At 36.3% G+C, this 18,029-nt stretch overlaps 1 protein-coding gene across 6 annotated transcripts in view; it reads left to right on the top strand.

Moving 5' to 3' along the window:
* The window catches only part of Tti1 (Telo2 interacting protein 1), a 729,405-nt gene that overhangs the window by 671,693 nt on the left and 39,683 nt on the right, over positions 1-18,029 (top strand). For all 6 annotated transcript variants that reach the window (XM_090394772.1, XM_090394775.1, XM_090394771.1 and 3 more), the window contains one exon: positions 9,858-9,951. In XM_090394772.1, the coding sequence (XP_090250898.1) occupies positions 9,858-9,951 (94 nt within the window). The remainder of the gene's footprint in view (positions 1-9,857; positions 9,952-18,029) is intronic.

Genomic DNA, 18,029 nt, shown 5'->3' with positions numbered 1-18,029 from the left:
TTCAGGGAAGATAGGATGGGCGGAGGGGTACTGCTGATGATAGCTGATGAATTGCAGAAAAAAAAAAGAATAGGAGATCGGTGGGAGGATAACTGTTCATTTGAAGCAGTCTGGTGTAAGATCAAGGCCAGCAAGACGAAATATACAGTTCGTTGTTGCTAAAGGTCAAGGAGTTCCACAGATGATCTGGAAGGCATGCATTGGCAAATTAGTGCAATGAGTACAAGTCAAGTGATTATTATGGGGGACTTCCATTATGGAGATACAGACTGGAAGGAAGAAAGATATGTGGCAGGAAAGAAATGGAATTTATACACCTACTGAGACATGATTACTTTAGGCAGTATGCAATGGAGGAGACTGGGGGGGGGGGGTAGTGTTGGACCTGGTCATAGGATCAGAAGAGCTATATAACCAAGGTGGCCATATTGCTTCCATTTGGCAAAAGTGACCATGCAGCTATCTGAAGGAAACAATATTAAATTGTATACCTAAGGTAGAGAGAGTTAATCAGGCAGGAGTTATATGGATGAGTAATATCATTAAGCATGAGCTTCAAAAAAAGTAAATGCTGTAGAGGGTATATAAGGAGAAAGCTGATTAGCATGGCAAGGAAGGCAAAATCAGTTTACAAAAAGAATCTAGCAGAGCAGGCCAGAGGAAATCCCAAAGAATTCTTTCATTATGTGACAAGTAAGAGGAAGAATTACTATGGAAGATTAACCTTAATGAGGGATGATGGTCATGAGGTAGCAGAAGCAGATAAAATAGTTGAATTACTGAGTGACCAGTTTGCAAGGGTCTATCATCCAAGTGAGGTTACTTCTGTAACATATGTGACAGAGACTGATGTGGGAACAGAGGTGGATGAATTGGAGGTTCTTAGGATATTGCACAATCTCAGTGCAAATACAGCTGTGCGATTAGATGGGATATTAGCTTGGGTTTTGTGAGAATGTGCAAAGGAACTGGCAATGCCTCTGACTGTCCTAACCTATCCCTCTCGTCTGGCCCTTAGGTTGGGTTGAGTCCCCATTAGGGTGTCAGGACATGGCAGGAAAAGGAGAGTCAGGGGGAACTACTATAATGGCAGGAATGGTGAGAATACAAATGTAAGAGCAGCAATGTTATATATTTGTGCTAATGGGCATTATCATGGAAATGATTATCAGGAGAGAACAAATTCGACTTTGTGTTTGTCCAGTTCGGACCCATCAAACGTTCAAAAATGTCTACATGTATAAGGTACTAGAGAAGAATAAAGATCTGCAAGTTGTCCAACTGTGTCATGCAGACTGCAGACAAGAGTATACAAAAGAACATGCAGGTAGATTATTATGTGTAGGGGTATCAGAAACAAAGGGTTAAAGTATCTTGCCTTGGTCAGTATGTTGGGACCTCAGATTGTAGGCATTAGTGAGACTGGTTATCAGAATCAGACATACTAACTAATATTGAATGTAAAGAATACAGTATTTTTAGAAAGGACCGACAGGATAGGAAAGGAGGGGGGGGGGATGCTGCTAATAATATTGGATGACTTGAATCCAGTTAGTGTTGAACCCTATGATTGTAGTAGTAGTAGTAGTAGTAACAGTATTTCATGTGGCAGTGAATTTGAAGCCATCAGGTATGGAGTGGAATCTAACAACATCAATTACATAGTGGGGTGTTGTTACAGACCAGGTGGATCAGTTTCTAGTGATGAAGAAATGCATCACCAAATAGACAAGATGAGCATGAAAAGAGTAATCATAATGGGAGACTTTACTTATCCAAATATTGATTGGGTAGCAGTAGAATCTCATGAGAATAATGAAAATGCATTTATTGAGCTGTTGCAGGACAGCTTCATCAAACAGCATGTGACAGAAGGAACTCGAGGTCAAAAAGTGTAAGATTTGATTATAGTGTCAGAAGATGTTTCAGTTAAAGACATAACTATTCTGCCTCCAATTGGTGGCAGTGATCATGCGGTACTCACTTGGGAAGTAACTAAGTTTATGAATGTTCCCGATTTGGGAATAAAATCACTCAGTTTGTTTATACAAACCATTGTTCCTAATTCCTCCTTGCATCTGTGGACATTTTTCATGCTCTCATCGACACACTCTGAGTTCAGCTCATTCTCTCCCTCCTGTCTTCTCCTTCCTATCCTCATAAAAAAACAACATACCCTTCCATTTATATTCATCAGCATGTCATTCTCATCCAACCACTTATTTATTCACTTATTCCAACTATTTTCTGGTGAATAAACTCAATCAATGCAACAATTTCATTTCTCTTATACCTGATATTCCTGGTATTCATTTATGAATGCCAACTCATCCTTAGTCTAGAACCAATCCTACTCATGCCATCCCTCCTTTATGGCATGAGTGGGATGTTTCCTCCACTCTTCATACCATCAGTGAAGAAACATCTCACTGATGGTACCAACCCTTTTAAATCTTCCTCTTTCTCTCTCACTTTTCTTCCCATATTCTTCACTCTACTTCTCTTAAATCATTTTTATTTTACTGTCTAGTCTTCCAGACCACCACTGCTGGAGTGGTCCACTCCCTGCCACCATGATTGTTGTTCAATGTCACCTGTAGACATCTTGAAAGGAGGATCCTAGTATTCATGGATTACTTTGATCCTGCTTCAGCAGGACCTGCAGTCTTTGATAGCCCCAACCAGAACAAACAGCTAGTAGGCTTGCTCACAACACTGCTGCATTCATCTTCTATCATCCAGGACAATGCTTAAAGCATGCTGAGGTGCTGTTATAGCATCTGGGATAACCCTAGTTCTTCACTTCTGAATTCAGATTTTCTTAACTGAATACTGAGTGTCCATGTGTGGCTTTGTGGTGGAAGGTATCTCTGACATTGAACCAAAAAATCCCTTGAGCACAAATCCATCATCCTCAAATTTTTCGGGCCCTTGCAATATCTCAACCTAGTACAGATATATCATTTCATAACAGAAAATGAGGGAGAAAAATATCTGACACATAGACAAATTCAGTTTTTCTCATCATTCATGCAATAGGTGAAAAGCCAATAAGGAAAATGTTACCTGTCTTTATTCAGAAGGGTTTATGACTGGCAAACTCCCAAAACAATTAAAACACTGTATTCCAGTGATATTCTTATTGTAACATTATATCAGTAACACTTAGAAAAATTACTGAAAGCAACATCATAGAGTAATACCAGTTACAGTAACATCTCATAAAACACTCAGTTGTTCTAAAGGTGATATCAGAATGATATATCCTTGATATTCCAGATGAGGAGATATGTTCAGAGCTTAATGATAAGGACTGACAAGTGTGAGGTGCATTTTGATAAGTAGGAATGTCACTGTTCCAACCAGAAACATCATCCTTACTTTCAATGCATTCAAACCTTCAACATTGGTAAGAGCAGGATATCTCATTGCACCATTAGCACAGATGACACACTTTAAATTTCATAAATATGTGTATACCAGAACTGCCTGATACGGTAATAAAGAGTATGATGATAAATCTTGCTTTGCAGAGAAACCTAGGTGTGTTAACTGTGATCCAGCCTACTCCTATGCATGTCAAAGCTAGAAAGATGAAAAAGAAATACAAAAGATAAAAACTGAGCAAAATATATCCTATCAAGATTCAAAGAAGAAACTAGCCAGCACCTGTCTTGAAATCCATTAATGCTGGGAAAGTGGCAATCAAGAAAATAACAAAAGTGACTCAGGCACTTCTCTTCTACCTTCTAATAATTTTTGATAGTTTGCCTGAACTTCATGATCATGAGTGTTTCTTTATGAAGCACATTGGTTGGTCAACACATACTACTTGAAGCAGCTTCAAAGATCATCCAATTCAGTAAGAACCCATTTGTCAAGAAAATTATGACATGAGCATCACTGAAAGGAAAACAATTGGACATCTCTATAAAAAAAAATAGATACTGTATTCATACTGAAATGGATACTGAAAGTAAACTAAACTCAACAAGTGATCCTGACACATCAGATAATATATTAAACATTTTATCAGAGGAAGGAATGGATACTGGACGAGTCTACAAAAATCTTTGTAGACTTGTCCAGAAATCAGACAAATGTGCATAGTCAAAAGAATAAGAAAATTCTTGCATTTGAACTGTCATGGATTCTGCAAGCAAAAAAAAGATATCAGGGTTCTTCACATTTCACTGTTATTTGTAAGGCTAGAACTGGAGGTGGATATTATTATTATTATTATTATTATTATTAAACAAGACCTCATGGAGTCAAAGACTCATCTAGGAGGTCCTTTTATCTCACACACATCTCATCATACCGGGTCTTAAACACATTCAAACTCCTTGCAGACACCACACTCTCAGGCAAGGCATTCCAATCATTCACAACTCTGCACGAAAAAAACTTGCCTCTCACACCCTCTTTATACAGTTTCCAGGGATGACCTCTGGTTCTCCCCTGATCTCCCACTATTCTCTGTAGAACTTCTCCACCATTGATCCTATAACAACCCCTTACCAACTTGTAGGTCTCTATCATATCTCCCCTCTTCCTTCTCTCCACTAGACTCTGCAAATTACATCTTTTCAATCTTTCCTCATACTCGACATTCCAGACGTCAGAAACTACCTTAGTCAGTCGCCTTTAGACCCTTTCCAACATCTCTTCATCCTTCTGAAAACCAGGTGACCAAATCTGGGCACAATAGTCCATTTGTGGCCTAATCAAAGCCTTATACAATGGAACAAGAATCTCCCTACTTCTTCACGTCAGTGTCCTCCTCATCATTCCCAGAAGTCTTTGTGTTGTCTTCACAATTTTGGCGATGTGTCCCCTAAATTTTAGATCCTTATCCACTATCACTCCCAGATCTCTTATTTCCTCTACTTCCAACAATATATTCTCACCAAGCATAAATTCTGCATCCCATCTTTGTTTTCCAAATTTTAAAACCTTACATTTTGCAACATTGAACTCACATCCCCATTTGCTTGCCCAATCACTCAATTTATTCAAGTCTTCTTGCAAGGCCACAACATCTTCACTACTCTTTATGGTTCGTCCCAACTTTGCATCATCTGCAAACAACTGAATATCTCCATCCAAATCTTCGCCAATATCATTAATATACAAGTTAAATAGTAATGGCCCTAAAACAGATCCCTGAGGCACTCCACTAGTGACTTTCCTTTTCCTGGATATTGCACCCCCATACACAACTTGTTGATACCTATCAGATAGCCAGTCTCCAATCCAATGCACTAATCTAATATCCAACCCCATCTGCTCTAGTTTGACTGTCAACTTATCATGAGGTACTCTATCAAAAGCTTTTGCGAAATCCAAGTATATTACTGTGTATCCTTCTCCTCTGTCCAAGGAAGCAGTTACTTTATTGTAATAAGTAAGTAGATTACTAAAACACGACCTCCCTTTAGGAAATCCATGCTGTCCATCAAAGATTATACCATTGTTGTCAACCCAACTCTGGATCCTAGTTCTCACAAGCTTCTCCAACAACTTAACCACAACACCTGACACACAGATAGGCCTATAGTTTGATGCTTGAGTTCGATCACCTCCTTTATGAAGTCGCACAATCTTGCCCTCCTTCCACTCTTTAGGGACTCGACCAAGTGCAAGAATCTTATTAAAAAAATATGTCAAGGCAGGTGTCAACTCTCTGGCACATTCCTTCAGAATACGCGGTGATATATTATCAAGTCCCACAGCCTTATTTACATCTAGTTTACTCAACTCCCCAAACACCTCTTGCTCACTTACAGTCAGTCTCTCCTCCCCATCATCAACTGCTCTTAATCTCTCTATGAAGTCACATTCACAAGATTGAAAGATCTTTATGAACTGCTCATTAAGTATCTCCACCACACATTCTGCAACAGCTGTCTTTATACCATTTCCTCCAATCAATGTCATCCTTCCATAATCATTCTTTCTTTTGCTGGCTACATATCGAAAGAACTCCCTAGGATTCTTTTTAGCTTCATTAGCTAACTGCTGTTCATACCTCTCTTTAGCTACTCTCACCAACCAAGTCACCCTCCTTGCCTGGTCTTTGTAGACCTCATGAAATTGGTTACTTCTACTTCTCTTATGCTGCCTCCACAATGCCCTTTTTCTCTGTATTGCATGCTTAATCTCTTTATTCATCCATCTCACACCTACCTTATTTAACCTTCTCACCCGTGGTATACATTTAGACATTGCATCCACTAAATATTTTTTGAAAATCCCTCAAGCTGCATTGATCTCTTTTCCAGCTAACTCCTCATTCCATGCTACACCTGCAAGCTGTCTCCTGAGCTCTTCATAATCACCCCCCTTGTAGTTCCACATATACCCTTTTTTCACAGGGGTCTTTGCACTGCTGGCAACCACCCAAGTAATCACCTCACCGTCACTTTCACCAATTGGTGGATGATTTGATACCTCATTGATAATTACATCCTCCGATGAGATGACCAAATCGAAGACCCTTAATCCTCTTGTGCCCTCTGTTACATACTGTCTGAGGTAGTTATCCCTCAAAAACTCAAGAAACTCATTTTCTTTATTTCCAGTTGCTATCTCTTCATTCCAGTCTATATTGCCATAATTAAAATCACCCATAATGATCACCCTTTTCTTATTTGCTTGGCTTATTTGACTATACATTTCACTATCACCACCATCCACATTACCAGGTCTATAACAACATCCCACCAAGTATTTGATTCTATTCACCTCTGTCTCACACCATACTGCCTCAAAACCACTGGCCCCATTTCCCTCTTGCATCTCTACCTTGTATGGACATAACTCTTTCTCTATCATCAATAGCACTCCCCCTCCCTTTTTACCCATTCTATCCTCACGAAACACATCATACCTTTCCATCTCTATTCCTGTCAGGATGTCATCCTCATCTAACCATGTCTCACTTATTCTGACAATATGCTCATTAAGTAGTTGCCATTGTAGTGGGTAACAATAAACTTTTCCAATGTCTCCAGCTTGATACTGCCCTAGAAGCAATAGCCATTTGCCTATAAGTTGGATTTCTAATTACAGTATGTTCCATTTGTGAACCACTGAATTCTGATATAAATGAGATCAACTTCGTAAACTAATAATGTAACAACTATCTTAGCCCATACCTCTTATGGGTGACTTTCATAGAAAACACTCTGTGGTGCCGTTATAGATAGACAAGGCTGTATTATTGAGCATATGCTTAGCAATAATGACATCTCCTTTCTTAATAATGATGCAGTACCTTCTTCCACATGCCTGCCCATTCATATTCTGTGATAGAGCTTACAATCTGCTCTTCTGTCATTCTTCCAATGTTTGTACAATATTCTCACATGAACCATGTTCTCCTACACAGATGCCCATCCTACAAAATATGCTGAAGCAGTTAGCCAAACACTGCTATCGATGAAGCGGCAGTGTATGTCTAGGTAACAATGTCACTTCCAAACATGATTTTGATTTCCACTTTATCCAAAGCCATGGTGGAACCTTAACTCCCAGATAACCTTAAAAAAAAAAAAAAAAAAAAAATCAGTAGGGAGCATGAGATATATTTTGTAGACACCCTGTCACATTAGCTCTTATAACTTTTAAACGTGCTCCAACCAAAGCATGTTGGGTTAGACATCATAGTCAAAAACAGCAAACATAGATTGAGTTAAAATCCACATAATTTTGAAGCCATCCCATATATCTTCTGGAAAATGAAAGGTAGACATATAGCACACTATTTGTCTACCCTGGAACGTAATGGATATATAGTCACTCAACATAAATCATGTATATTTCTTTTGCATATGTCCTATCTCTTTACTTATCTTATTCAACTCTTGATTCTGCTTCATCAGTGTATAATGTCTTCTATTCCTGTAGCCATTTTCACTTTCATCCTGTTGGTCATGCTCTCTTCCTTTTCTGCATTCACACACACACACACACTTTTACACTTTCAGTCTTCTCTTCTTCATATTCTCTTGCTCACCTTTCTATCTAATGGCATTCTCAGTCTTATGCCATTAGATAGAAGAATTCTTCATGGCCTTCTGTCTTTTGTTGAATATTCACTCTGTGTTCTCAGCTTTCATTTAATACCTTGCAGTCCATCAGTAGCTTATCCTCCTCCCACTTCTCTTATTCAATCTCTTGAAAAATACATCTTCAATGTATACACTTCTAATAAAGAATCATTTTCAAAAAAATCTCCACTAGTCACCACATTCAGTTTCATGCCATCTGGTTGGTCATGTTCTTTAGTAAGCATTCGATTTCTACTATCATTGATAAATAAATTAGCACCAAATTGCATAAAGCCTGCCTTAGCTTGAGCAGTTCCATCCATGATGCTGATGACACCTATGGCACTTACCAAGATTATTCAAGAACTGTAGTGTAATGAAGAAATTTCCATGGAAGTAGATGGATAACTATCCAAATTGATCGATATAAAGATGTCTGCTAGAGCTTCATATAATCTCCATTTAAACATCTACTCAGAATACTCTCAAAATATGGAAGGATATATGAAAGCAAATAGAACACTTTGCCAGCCTGGTTGACTGAGTGGTTAGCATATCCACTCTCCAACCAACAGGCTGTGGGTTCAAATCTCATCGTGGGCATGGATGTTTGTGATTATCTTTATGGGAGATGAATTTCATCATCTGGTGTGAGATGACCCACTTATTAGAGGTATGAAGTGGCTTGAAAAAGATCCATGTTTGGTCACTAGAGCAGGTTTCCATTTAGTTTTAAAAAATACAAAAATATACATATAAAATTAGTAAAAATAGAAAAAAAATTCTTTAGCACACCCATGTACAAAATGTATGGTGGGTTTGCAAATGATCTTTTGTGGATGAAAGCAACATAAAAAATTAATAATAATATGCTGATGATACTTGTCTCTTAGTGCATAGTGAAATGATGGTTTGATGGAACTACAAAATCATTGAAGATCTTGTAGTTCCATCAAAGTCTAGTTGGATTTGTAGCATCAATATCACCCTCAAAATAAAAAGATAGAGATTGCCAATTAATTGTTTAAAGACTGTGATCCAATGTTGTGTGGATACTGCATGACAGTGGAGGCATGCTCGACCCATTACCCACTAACAAAATTTTCGCTGCCAAGGTTAGTGGCAAGAATGCTAATAGGTGTAAGCATACTTGCTCTTCTACTTACAGACTGTTGGTGTGAATCCCATCGGGACATTGATGTCTGTGATTGCCTTGAGGTGAGAGATGAATTTCATTACCCAGTGAGACCACCGCCACCCCCACTTACTGTAAGCCTGAAGTGACTTGACAAAGTTCTGTGTTTGGTCTCTAGAGTAGGGTTTCTAGACTGTGTAAACAAATAAATGAAAAATACAAGCAATATATATAAAATTAATAAAAATAGAAAACTAAATCCTTATCCCTCTCACAGTGCAAATTTGCTGTAAGTTTACAAAAAACCTTTTGTGGGTTGGAGCCACATAATATGCAACAATGAACTTCAGAAGAAACTTTTCTGCCTGATCCCAACCAGGGAAGAATGCTTTTTCTGACCTTCATGATAAAGACACCTGATGACGGTTACTGGGTAATATAAATACTGTTTTTGCCTGTAGCATGCCATCCATCATCTATACATCAGTCATGCTTGCTGTTATATATAATTTTTTTCTGCATTAGTTTGCTTCTATTTAATTAATTAAAAATAAGTTATTATTACAGATTGAATCTTAATTTTCAACATACTTATTTTCAGATTTCAAATACAGTAATTTAAGATTTATCATGTGTATTGTTTTATATGATAATATGTTTATCTGCAGTAAAGGCAAAAACAAGCAGTCCTCATATATGTTCACAGCAAGCTATAAATATCAGTTGGCTATTTTATCAGGTTTGGGAGCATTGTCAAATTGGGTAAGGATGCAATTATTATTTTCAGCATGCTGTTGTTGACTATACGGTTTTAAATAACTACTTCATTATCTTATATTCATTTTTTAGTTGTCTCTATATATATTAAAAACATACTTTGATAAATATTTTATTACAGAAATCTACCATTTATCTGACCATTCGATTATCAGAACAGTGAGTTCTGATAATTGAAGGGTTAGATAATTGAAGTACAATTACATGGTGTTCTTCCAGAAGTTAGCTGACATGCAAGGATCACTTTGAAGGTTAGATAAATGGTAGATTACCATTTATCTAACCTTAATCTTGTAAAGAAAGGCTTATGTGGTGTTCATTATCCATAATAAAGCTTAACAGTATAACTAACACCAGGAGGGTAAAAATACATTTATTAAACTCACTAATATTTTGCTGGTTTTCTACCTAACATCATCAGAGCTCAATGATAACTGTGGCAGACACACAGCACTAAACCAAGCAACTGTAGAAACAATTTAAATTATAACTGACACCTAATGTCCTTATGTGGCATCCTCCACAGATCAGATAACTACAAAGTTAATTCTGAGAAGTCTCGCTATTAGGTCTTAAAATGATAGTCTACCAGATCTTTGGTAAAATTATGCAACCATAATTTTTATATTCTTAGAATATTCTTAGACAGCAATGGCAGGTTATTAAGACATGCATATGATTGATGCGGTATTAACAAAAGATCATGTGACAGAAAGATAAAAGGAAGCCGACAATTGAGTTGAAATGCTAACTCTCTTCAACCAAATTCCAACGATATGTGAAACTGCCATTACAATATATATATTTCTTAGTTTTAACACATTCGGTTGAATTTCATTGCTGCTTTGCGAACTCACACACTTCTAATTAATAACAATAGTTTTTAGTTAGATGCTGTGTTTGCCATATGGTTTTGCTTGAGTCTATACAGCATAGTTTCTGTGTGAGGGGACATGCGATTCATTCATTAGGGTTGTTTTTATCCCAGTTATCTCTAATTGCACTATTTATGGAGAAATATATTACACAGAGTGCTTGTACTTTATTCACTGACATAATAAAAGTACTTGTTTTTCTTGCCTCTGCAGTCTAGTGGCTATTGGGGAGGGCGTGCTGTTTACTGCTGGAGCAAGTTACTATCTCTGCAACGTGAACATGTTTAAGCTTTTTTTTCATGTGCCAGGTATATGCAAAACTTTTTAATTTCTTTTTTCGAAAAGTAAAATCAGGGGTGTGAGTTATATTCGACTAAATATTGTATTTCAACTATGGATAAGTACGTTGGTAGCTTCTTTAAGCAGAAAAATAGCTCAGATGACAGTGATAATACAAAACGAGTTTGTTATGTGTAGTTTCTGAAGAGAAAGAGGTCTGTAACGAATCCACAGAAACACAAACTTCCCATCAGTTGCAATGCAGTAATATTAATATGCAGAACGAATGGAAAGATTTGCCAACTTGATGGACACTTCATTGAAACACATCATTAATGTCCTAAGATTTGAGTAAAAAGCCAATTATATTCTGAAAAAGAGGCATTCCTAAACGAAAGTAGGCTGTACAGCCATGAAACTAATAGTTTAGTTAGAGGACTAACCTGGGAATTTCCCAGAAATAATAGCTATAATAACTTGTGTTTTGTAATCCAACAACCCCTCAACCATTGGCTCTCTACTCAAATCTCAAAAAATCCCTCTTAACACATGCACCAACACAAGCGTATATCTTTCAAGGGGGGTACTCCTAAACAAAAATAGGTTAAATAGCCATAAAAATAATTTTTACTTAGAGAAGTAACATGGGAATTTTCCCCAGAAATAATACCTTTTTATGGATATTCTATGGGTGATCAGCCTTTCTTGAGTATACACACACACACATGCATGCACACTAAGTTAGTGCGTCATGAAAACAGATTGTGCAAGGACTGAACAAGAAAATGACTTTGACAGAGAAGATGAAAGCTATGAGAACAGTGAAGGAAATGAGTAAAACAGAGCAGGGAAGCAAGATACCTGGCATCTGAAGCGAAGAAAGATGCTGTGGATGGAATGAATTCAAACAGAACGGAATTAGTCATTTTTGTAGTATGGATTTATTAACACGTTCACTGCCACGCTCCTCAGGCATAGTTTGTTCACTCGCACCAAGCACTTTCGCGTCTTCAAGGTCACTACGAGTAATCTCATAGTCGGCTTATCAGACAGAATTTTGTTTCATATGCCAACTACGAGTAATCTCATATCACCCCCCACCCATATATTACATGTACTGACGAATGTGTTTATTGCTCTAGTCTCTAAAAACCTTCAGTTTCGCCATGACCAGTAAAAGAAAACTTACTGATAAAGAATTAGAAGTTTACGCTAATATGAGCGATGATGAATTTAATGAATTCATCATCACAAATGGAAGGATAAGAGGGAAGTTCTTTCCATTTCAAATATGCACAAATTTTAAATGGTTGAAGCAAAAAATCGGAATGGTAAAATTCAATTAAAACCAAATATCGTTAGGGACTATAATTTGGGTATGTCAGTCATCGATCTTTTTGATCAAATGCTTTGTTACTATTCCCCCTTACGAAAGACAGTTAGATGGCCAAAGAAATTGGCAATACGCATTTTTGATATATACATTAAAAATGCACTTAAATTTTTAATATAATTACTGAAAACACAATGATTGCGTTAAAATTTTGAGATCAATTTATCTTAGTTTTTGTTGGAATGGATAAGCTTACAGCATCACAGATTATCAGCAGGATTCGGGATCTTCATTATTTGGAAATTTTACCACCTACAGAAAAAAATATTCGCCGACAAAGCCATGCCGAGTATGTACACGAAACAAACGACACAAAACACATTATTGTCCTGTTTGCCAGGAAAAACCACCATTGTGGGTGCGTGGAAAATTGTTTTAAAGTGTATCATTCATAATTTGAATAAATTGGTTTTTATTTTATTGATTTCATTTTATTATTTTTTATTGATTTTTATCAGTTTTAAATTGATTTACAAATTACGTGTTATACTACGGATTAGCTCGTGCTTGGCATAGGAGGTTGGTAATCGACATACGAGTATATTTGTAGTTAGCTTCTGAGGCACATACATAATATACTATATTTTAGTTGAAATTATTTCCCTTCTATCAAGCCCCCAGACGTGCTCTCTGCTTTATTCAGAATCCAAGGGTCCAAATTAAGGTAATTATACTAAGGGTTAACTCGTGTTTGGCATAGGAGGTCAGTAAATCGATATACAAGTATACTCGTAGTTGGCTTGTGAAGCTCATATATGAACTACGAGTATACTCGTAGCTGGCAGCAAACGTGCTAATGACAAGGAGGGAGGCTGGTGAGTTTTCAGACTGGTATAATATCACAATAAACACATGGTATAATTATGGCTGATTGTGGGGCTTCAGTTGGTCTATTGTTTATGTATACCAGTGCAGTGTATATCAAAAATAAGAATGGTAAGTTGGTGGCATTTAATGAGTCTGTTTTTTTTTTTTTGTAATTTTCAGATTTAGTTAAAAGGAAACCATTAATATATACAGGGTGTTCGGGATAAATTTGACATATTTATAATTAATTATATTTTTCCGTAAGTTACATGTATTAACACACACTTCTCTTCATTTAAAAGTTTGGACCCTTCTTCATTCATATACAAGATGTCAGAAAGGATGGATAGCTGGAATCCACCTGAATCATGGAAGAGAATAACTTGTATCATGATGATTCGTGCCCGCCATCAAAATAAGGATATTACGACTGCTGCCCAATGCTCCCTGAATACAGTAAAAACAATCAGGCATGAACTAGAGACTTGCAATGGTGACTACGAGGATGTAGCAAGAAGAAAGATCTCTAGCAGACGATCTGATTGCGTTCGTACAGCAGAATTCCTCGCAAATCTGCAGGAACAGGTGTTGAAGAACCCTGGCATTGGAATTCGGGCTTTGTTCGTGGAGTTGCTAACTGTAGTCAAGCCCTGGATAACAAGGGTAGCCAATGGTAGGCCGTATGTATGGCAGCAGGATTCGGCCCCTTGCCACACCTCTGGGAAAAGTCAAAAATGGTTGTCTGAAAATTTCTACGACTTCACCAGTCCAAATGTTTGGCCTCCAAACTCCCCAGACCTTAACCCCATGGATTATTTTGTATGGGGCGCAGTTGAAAAAGACACCAATCGCACTTCCAGTAATACAAAAGCCCAGTTAATGGATAAAATTAAAACAGTTTTTGCGGCCCTTCCCAGGGAGACTGTAGCATCAGCTTGTTCGAGGTTCCGAAGCAGAATTGAAGCTGTGATCGATGCTAATGGTGGTTATTTTGAGTAAATCTTGTTGATAGTATTGTAATTAACTCTGCCTGTAATGTTTTTTTGTCAATTCATTAAATTTAATAGATACAAAGAAGATTTTCTTTTTCCTTACGAAACTGTCAAATTTATCCCGAACACCCTGTATACACACACACACACACACACACATATAGATTGAACAAGAGGAGGCTGTAATTCTTGCTTACAGAAATTGTGTTATTAGGTAAAGATGAGATTTATTTTAGTAGGTTTCTGAGAACAGCCGTAGCGCAGTTGGAAAAATAACGGAACATTGCGCCCTTCAATCGGAAAAGATCTGGGTTCGATTCTTGTCGTGACGAGGGGGAATCTTTATAATGGTGTTTTCAGTTGAAGGTGAGTTAGCTGATATCATATGGTGGTAGCAGGGTGTTTCATCCCGCGTACAGACAAATCAGCCTTCAGAACACACGAAATTTAGAGACAAAAAATACTGTTGTTGGTGAGGATGGGCAATAGATGCCATTGATGGTAGTTGGAGAATTAAGTAGTAGTGGAGAGGATGAGATGTATTTAACAAAGTAGAGTAGTGTGCCCTCTTGCGATGAGTCCTTGGACTCCCTGGAAGTGTCACATTTTTTTTTTTTTTTTTTTATTGTTCTTTCAAATATTTACATATGTACAATGATCATCTATTCAGTATATTATTTTACAAGGTTCAGCACTTTGTGCTACATATAATGAGATTTAAATAGTAATGATGATAACAGTTTTTTTTTTTTATATAACAATCATAATAATAATTATTTACAATTATATTGTTCAGAGTTACATAAGTTGTATAATATTACATGTTGTGGTTTACTATTTTTTTTTTTTTTTTTTTCAAGTTTGAAAAGGTGTGATTATACAACAGTATTTACACATATGCAATCTGAATATTATGTGTCCTTTTTTTCACAAACATACAGTGTAAACTCATGATTTACTTTTAAAATAATTTTTTTTTTTTTTTTACATTACATACATTTGTTACAGTTATTATATACATTACATACATTTGTTACAATTATTATATACATTACATTCATTTGTTTACATATGATACATTACTTACGTTTGTTTACATGTGATATTTACATTACGTACATTGGTTTTCTTGTGATACGTACATTACATGCATTTGATTACATATGATACATCTTGGATGAGAACTAATTTTTTTTCCTTTCATCTTCGAAGCTTAAATGTAAGCTTATCTGAGGATGACACCAGTTGGTTATTATGTATTGTTGTTGTTTTTTTTTTTGCTGTGTTAGGATGCTACGGAATCTATGATTGAGAAATTCGCGCGCACGCACACACAATAAATTGGAATGTACTGATGCATCGCTGAACTGGAAGCCTGAGCGAATATATTGTGTTTCATTAAGTTTGTATGGTATTTTGGGTGCGTGTTTCTTGTTCATAGTATGTCCTTAGAGCTCTTTTCAGGCTATTGTAGTTTGTAAGGTTTCTGTATTCAAAAGGTAATTTGTTTATCATGTCTGGGATGTAGAAGTTTCGCGTGGCCTTTCCGTAGTGATTATTGTATTTATATGTGATATAATTAGTAGTCTGAGGTCTTGTTATACGGTATGTATTTCTAACTGTCCTGTAGTTGGCATCGAAATAATGTTTTAGCAAGGCTGCATAGTGACATAAATGTTTTGCTGTCAGTATTTTGTGTTCTGCCATTGCAATGTTTATAAGGTCGTGATTTTCTCTTTGTTCCCAAAAGATCAGTTTTGTCATTTTATACTGTAGCGACATTAATCTATTTAATTTGTAGGGTGCACAGAAAGCATACATTGTTATAGCGTATATTAGTATATTTTGGCATAGTGCTTTGTATATTAGTGTTTTTAGGCGTATGGGAACTATGTCTTTTAATCTGTAGAGTTTGCCACTTATTGTTCGGAGTTTGTTGTGTAGATGTTTTATATGGCTATTCCAGTTCATATCTGCATCGAGGTAAATTCCAAGGTATCGTATTGTTTCAACCTGAGTGATTGTAGTGGTTTTGCTGTTCTGTGTGTTTTTTGTGTTGGAAAGTGGATGTTGGATGATTATATATTTGTTATCAACTGGTCGAGTCAGTGGATTTCTGAATATCATTAATTTTGTCTTTTCTGAGTTTAGGTGTATGGAATAATAATAATAATATTAATAATATATTTATTCAAGTAGGTATTCAAGCTAGTCAGTTAATAGATGATAGCTCATGCATTTTCAGATTTAAAGATAAAGTAGAGAAATGGTAGTAGTTCAGTGCTCAATAAGCTGCTTATCGAAGAGGCACAGAGCAGAAACTGAATGTCTATGAAAATGGCTGAAGTGAGTATGTGAGGGCAGATCAACAAATAACTGGACTGCTCTTTCTTCTGGATAAGTTTTAAATTGCATCACCCAAATATGAAAACTGTATTAGCTTAAGAAAAAAATAAAAGGCAGAGGTGAAAGTCCACCTATAACAAGAGAGAGATCTGAGTGTGATCAAAGTTGAGGGATGTGAAATGTGATCTTTCTTGCATAATATAAGACAGGACTGTGTTTTGTTAACATTGAAGTTTGACAGGATTGGCCTTACTCTGCTGACATATGGTAAGAAAATCAGTGCTAATGCATTGGCTATGGAGGATCTTGTAGCTAAGAATGTTAGAACAGAAAATATTTCTGTTTTTGGGGAATTTCCTATGAAAATGTTCATAAAAAATTATGATAAAACAAATTATATCAGTGAACAGTTACAAAATATAATAATAAAGAAAATATATAATGCATAATATTATAAATAATAAAGTAACATAAATGTTCTAGAAATAACTCAATTTAATAAAAATGGTGACTCATTACACATGCAATTCTTAATGAGAAATATGAACTTGCATCGAACAATATAAATTATTGATCTTTGCTGTAATGTTTACAGCAAATGTGATTAGAGATCATCTTGAAGAAGGCAAAGTCAATCTAATTTGATGTTTCTTTAGTGTTGCAATGACAGTTGAGAATCCACTTTCACTTATGAGAAAGTGGATTCTCGCTGGGCATTGCAGTGGAATAAGATCTTAAATGCTGTTTCAATTAAAGGCTCATGTTTGCTAAGAATTTTTCCCTGAAGTATGTCAAGTAATAAATTGTTTTTCAAATTTTTTAATGTTTTGTCTGAGGAAAGATCTCCCAACAATATTTACTTCTTTGTGGGAGATTTTTTTTATTGTCAAAGTTGAACAGTATCCAAACCCTACAAAAATAATAATAATAAGAAGAAGAAGAAAAATTCTCTTAGGTCTTTTTTTAGTGGACTTATGGCATTTAAAAAAAGAAATCTAACTATTGCTGTTTACTAATATTGATAAATAAACTTAATAAATAATTCCCTCCATCCAATTCCCATGCTCCCAATATTAGGTAGGTCCCTTGATTAGGGGTTTCAGGCAACTTAATGCAGTTTTTTTGTCATTCCTCTGTTCGATGTTTTTTAGATGCATGTGTGTTCACAGGACTGGTTTGTAGGAGGAAAATCCCACAATTTCTATATGAAGCCAGTTAACTCACCTTCAACTGAAAAGCCATAAGGTTCTTTCATCTTAGATGGGATTTACACCCAGGTCTTTCCAACTAAAGGGCTTCGTCTATACAAACTGACTATACCAGTTGTCTATATGTCTATACTGTCAACACACTGCCGTTGATCGCTGACAA

The sequence above is a fragment of the Typopeltis vanoorti genome, chromosome 6 (genome assembly GCF_054136105.1).
Source record: "Typopeltis vanoorti isolate ZY-2024b chromosome 6, IOZ_Tvanoo_1.0, whole genome shotgun sequence".
Taxonomy (NCBI): Eukaryota; Metazoa; Arthropoda; class Arachnida; order Uropygi; family Thelyphonidae; genus Typopeltis; species Typopeltis vanoorti.
This window is presented reverse-complemented; position numbering and strand designations above follow the sequence as displayed.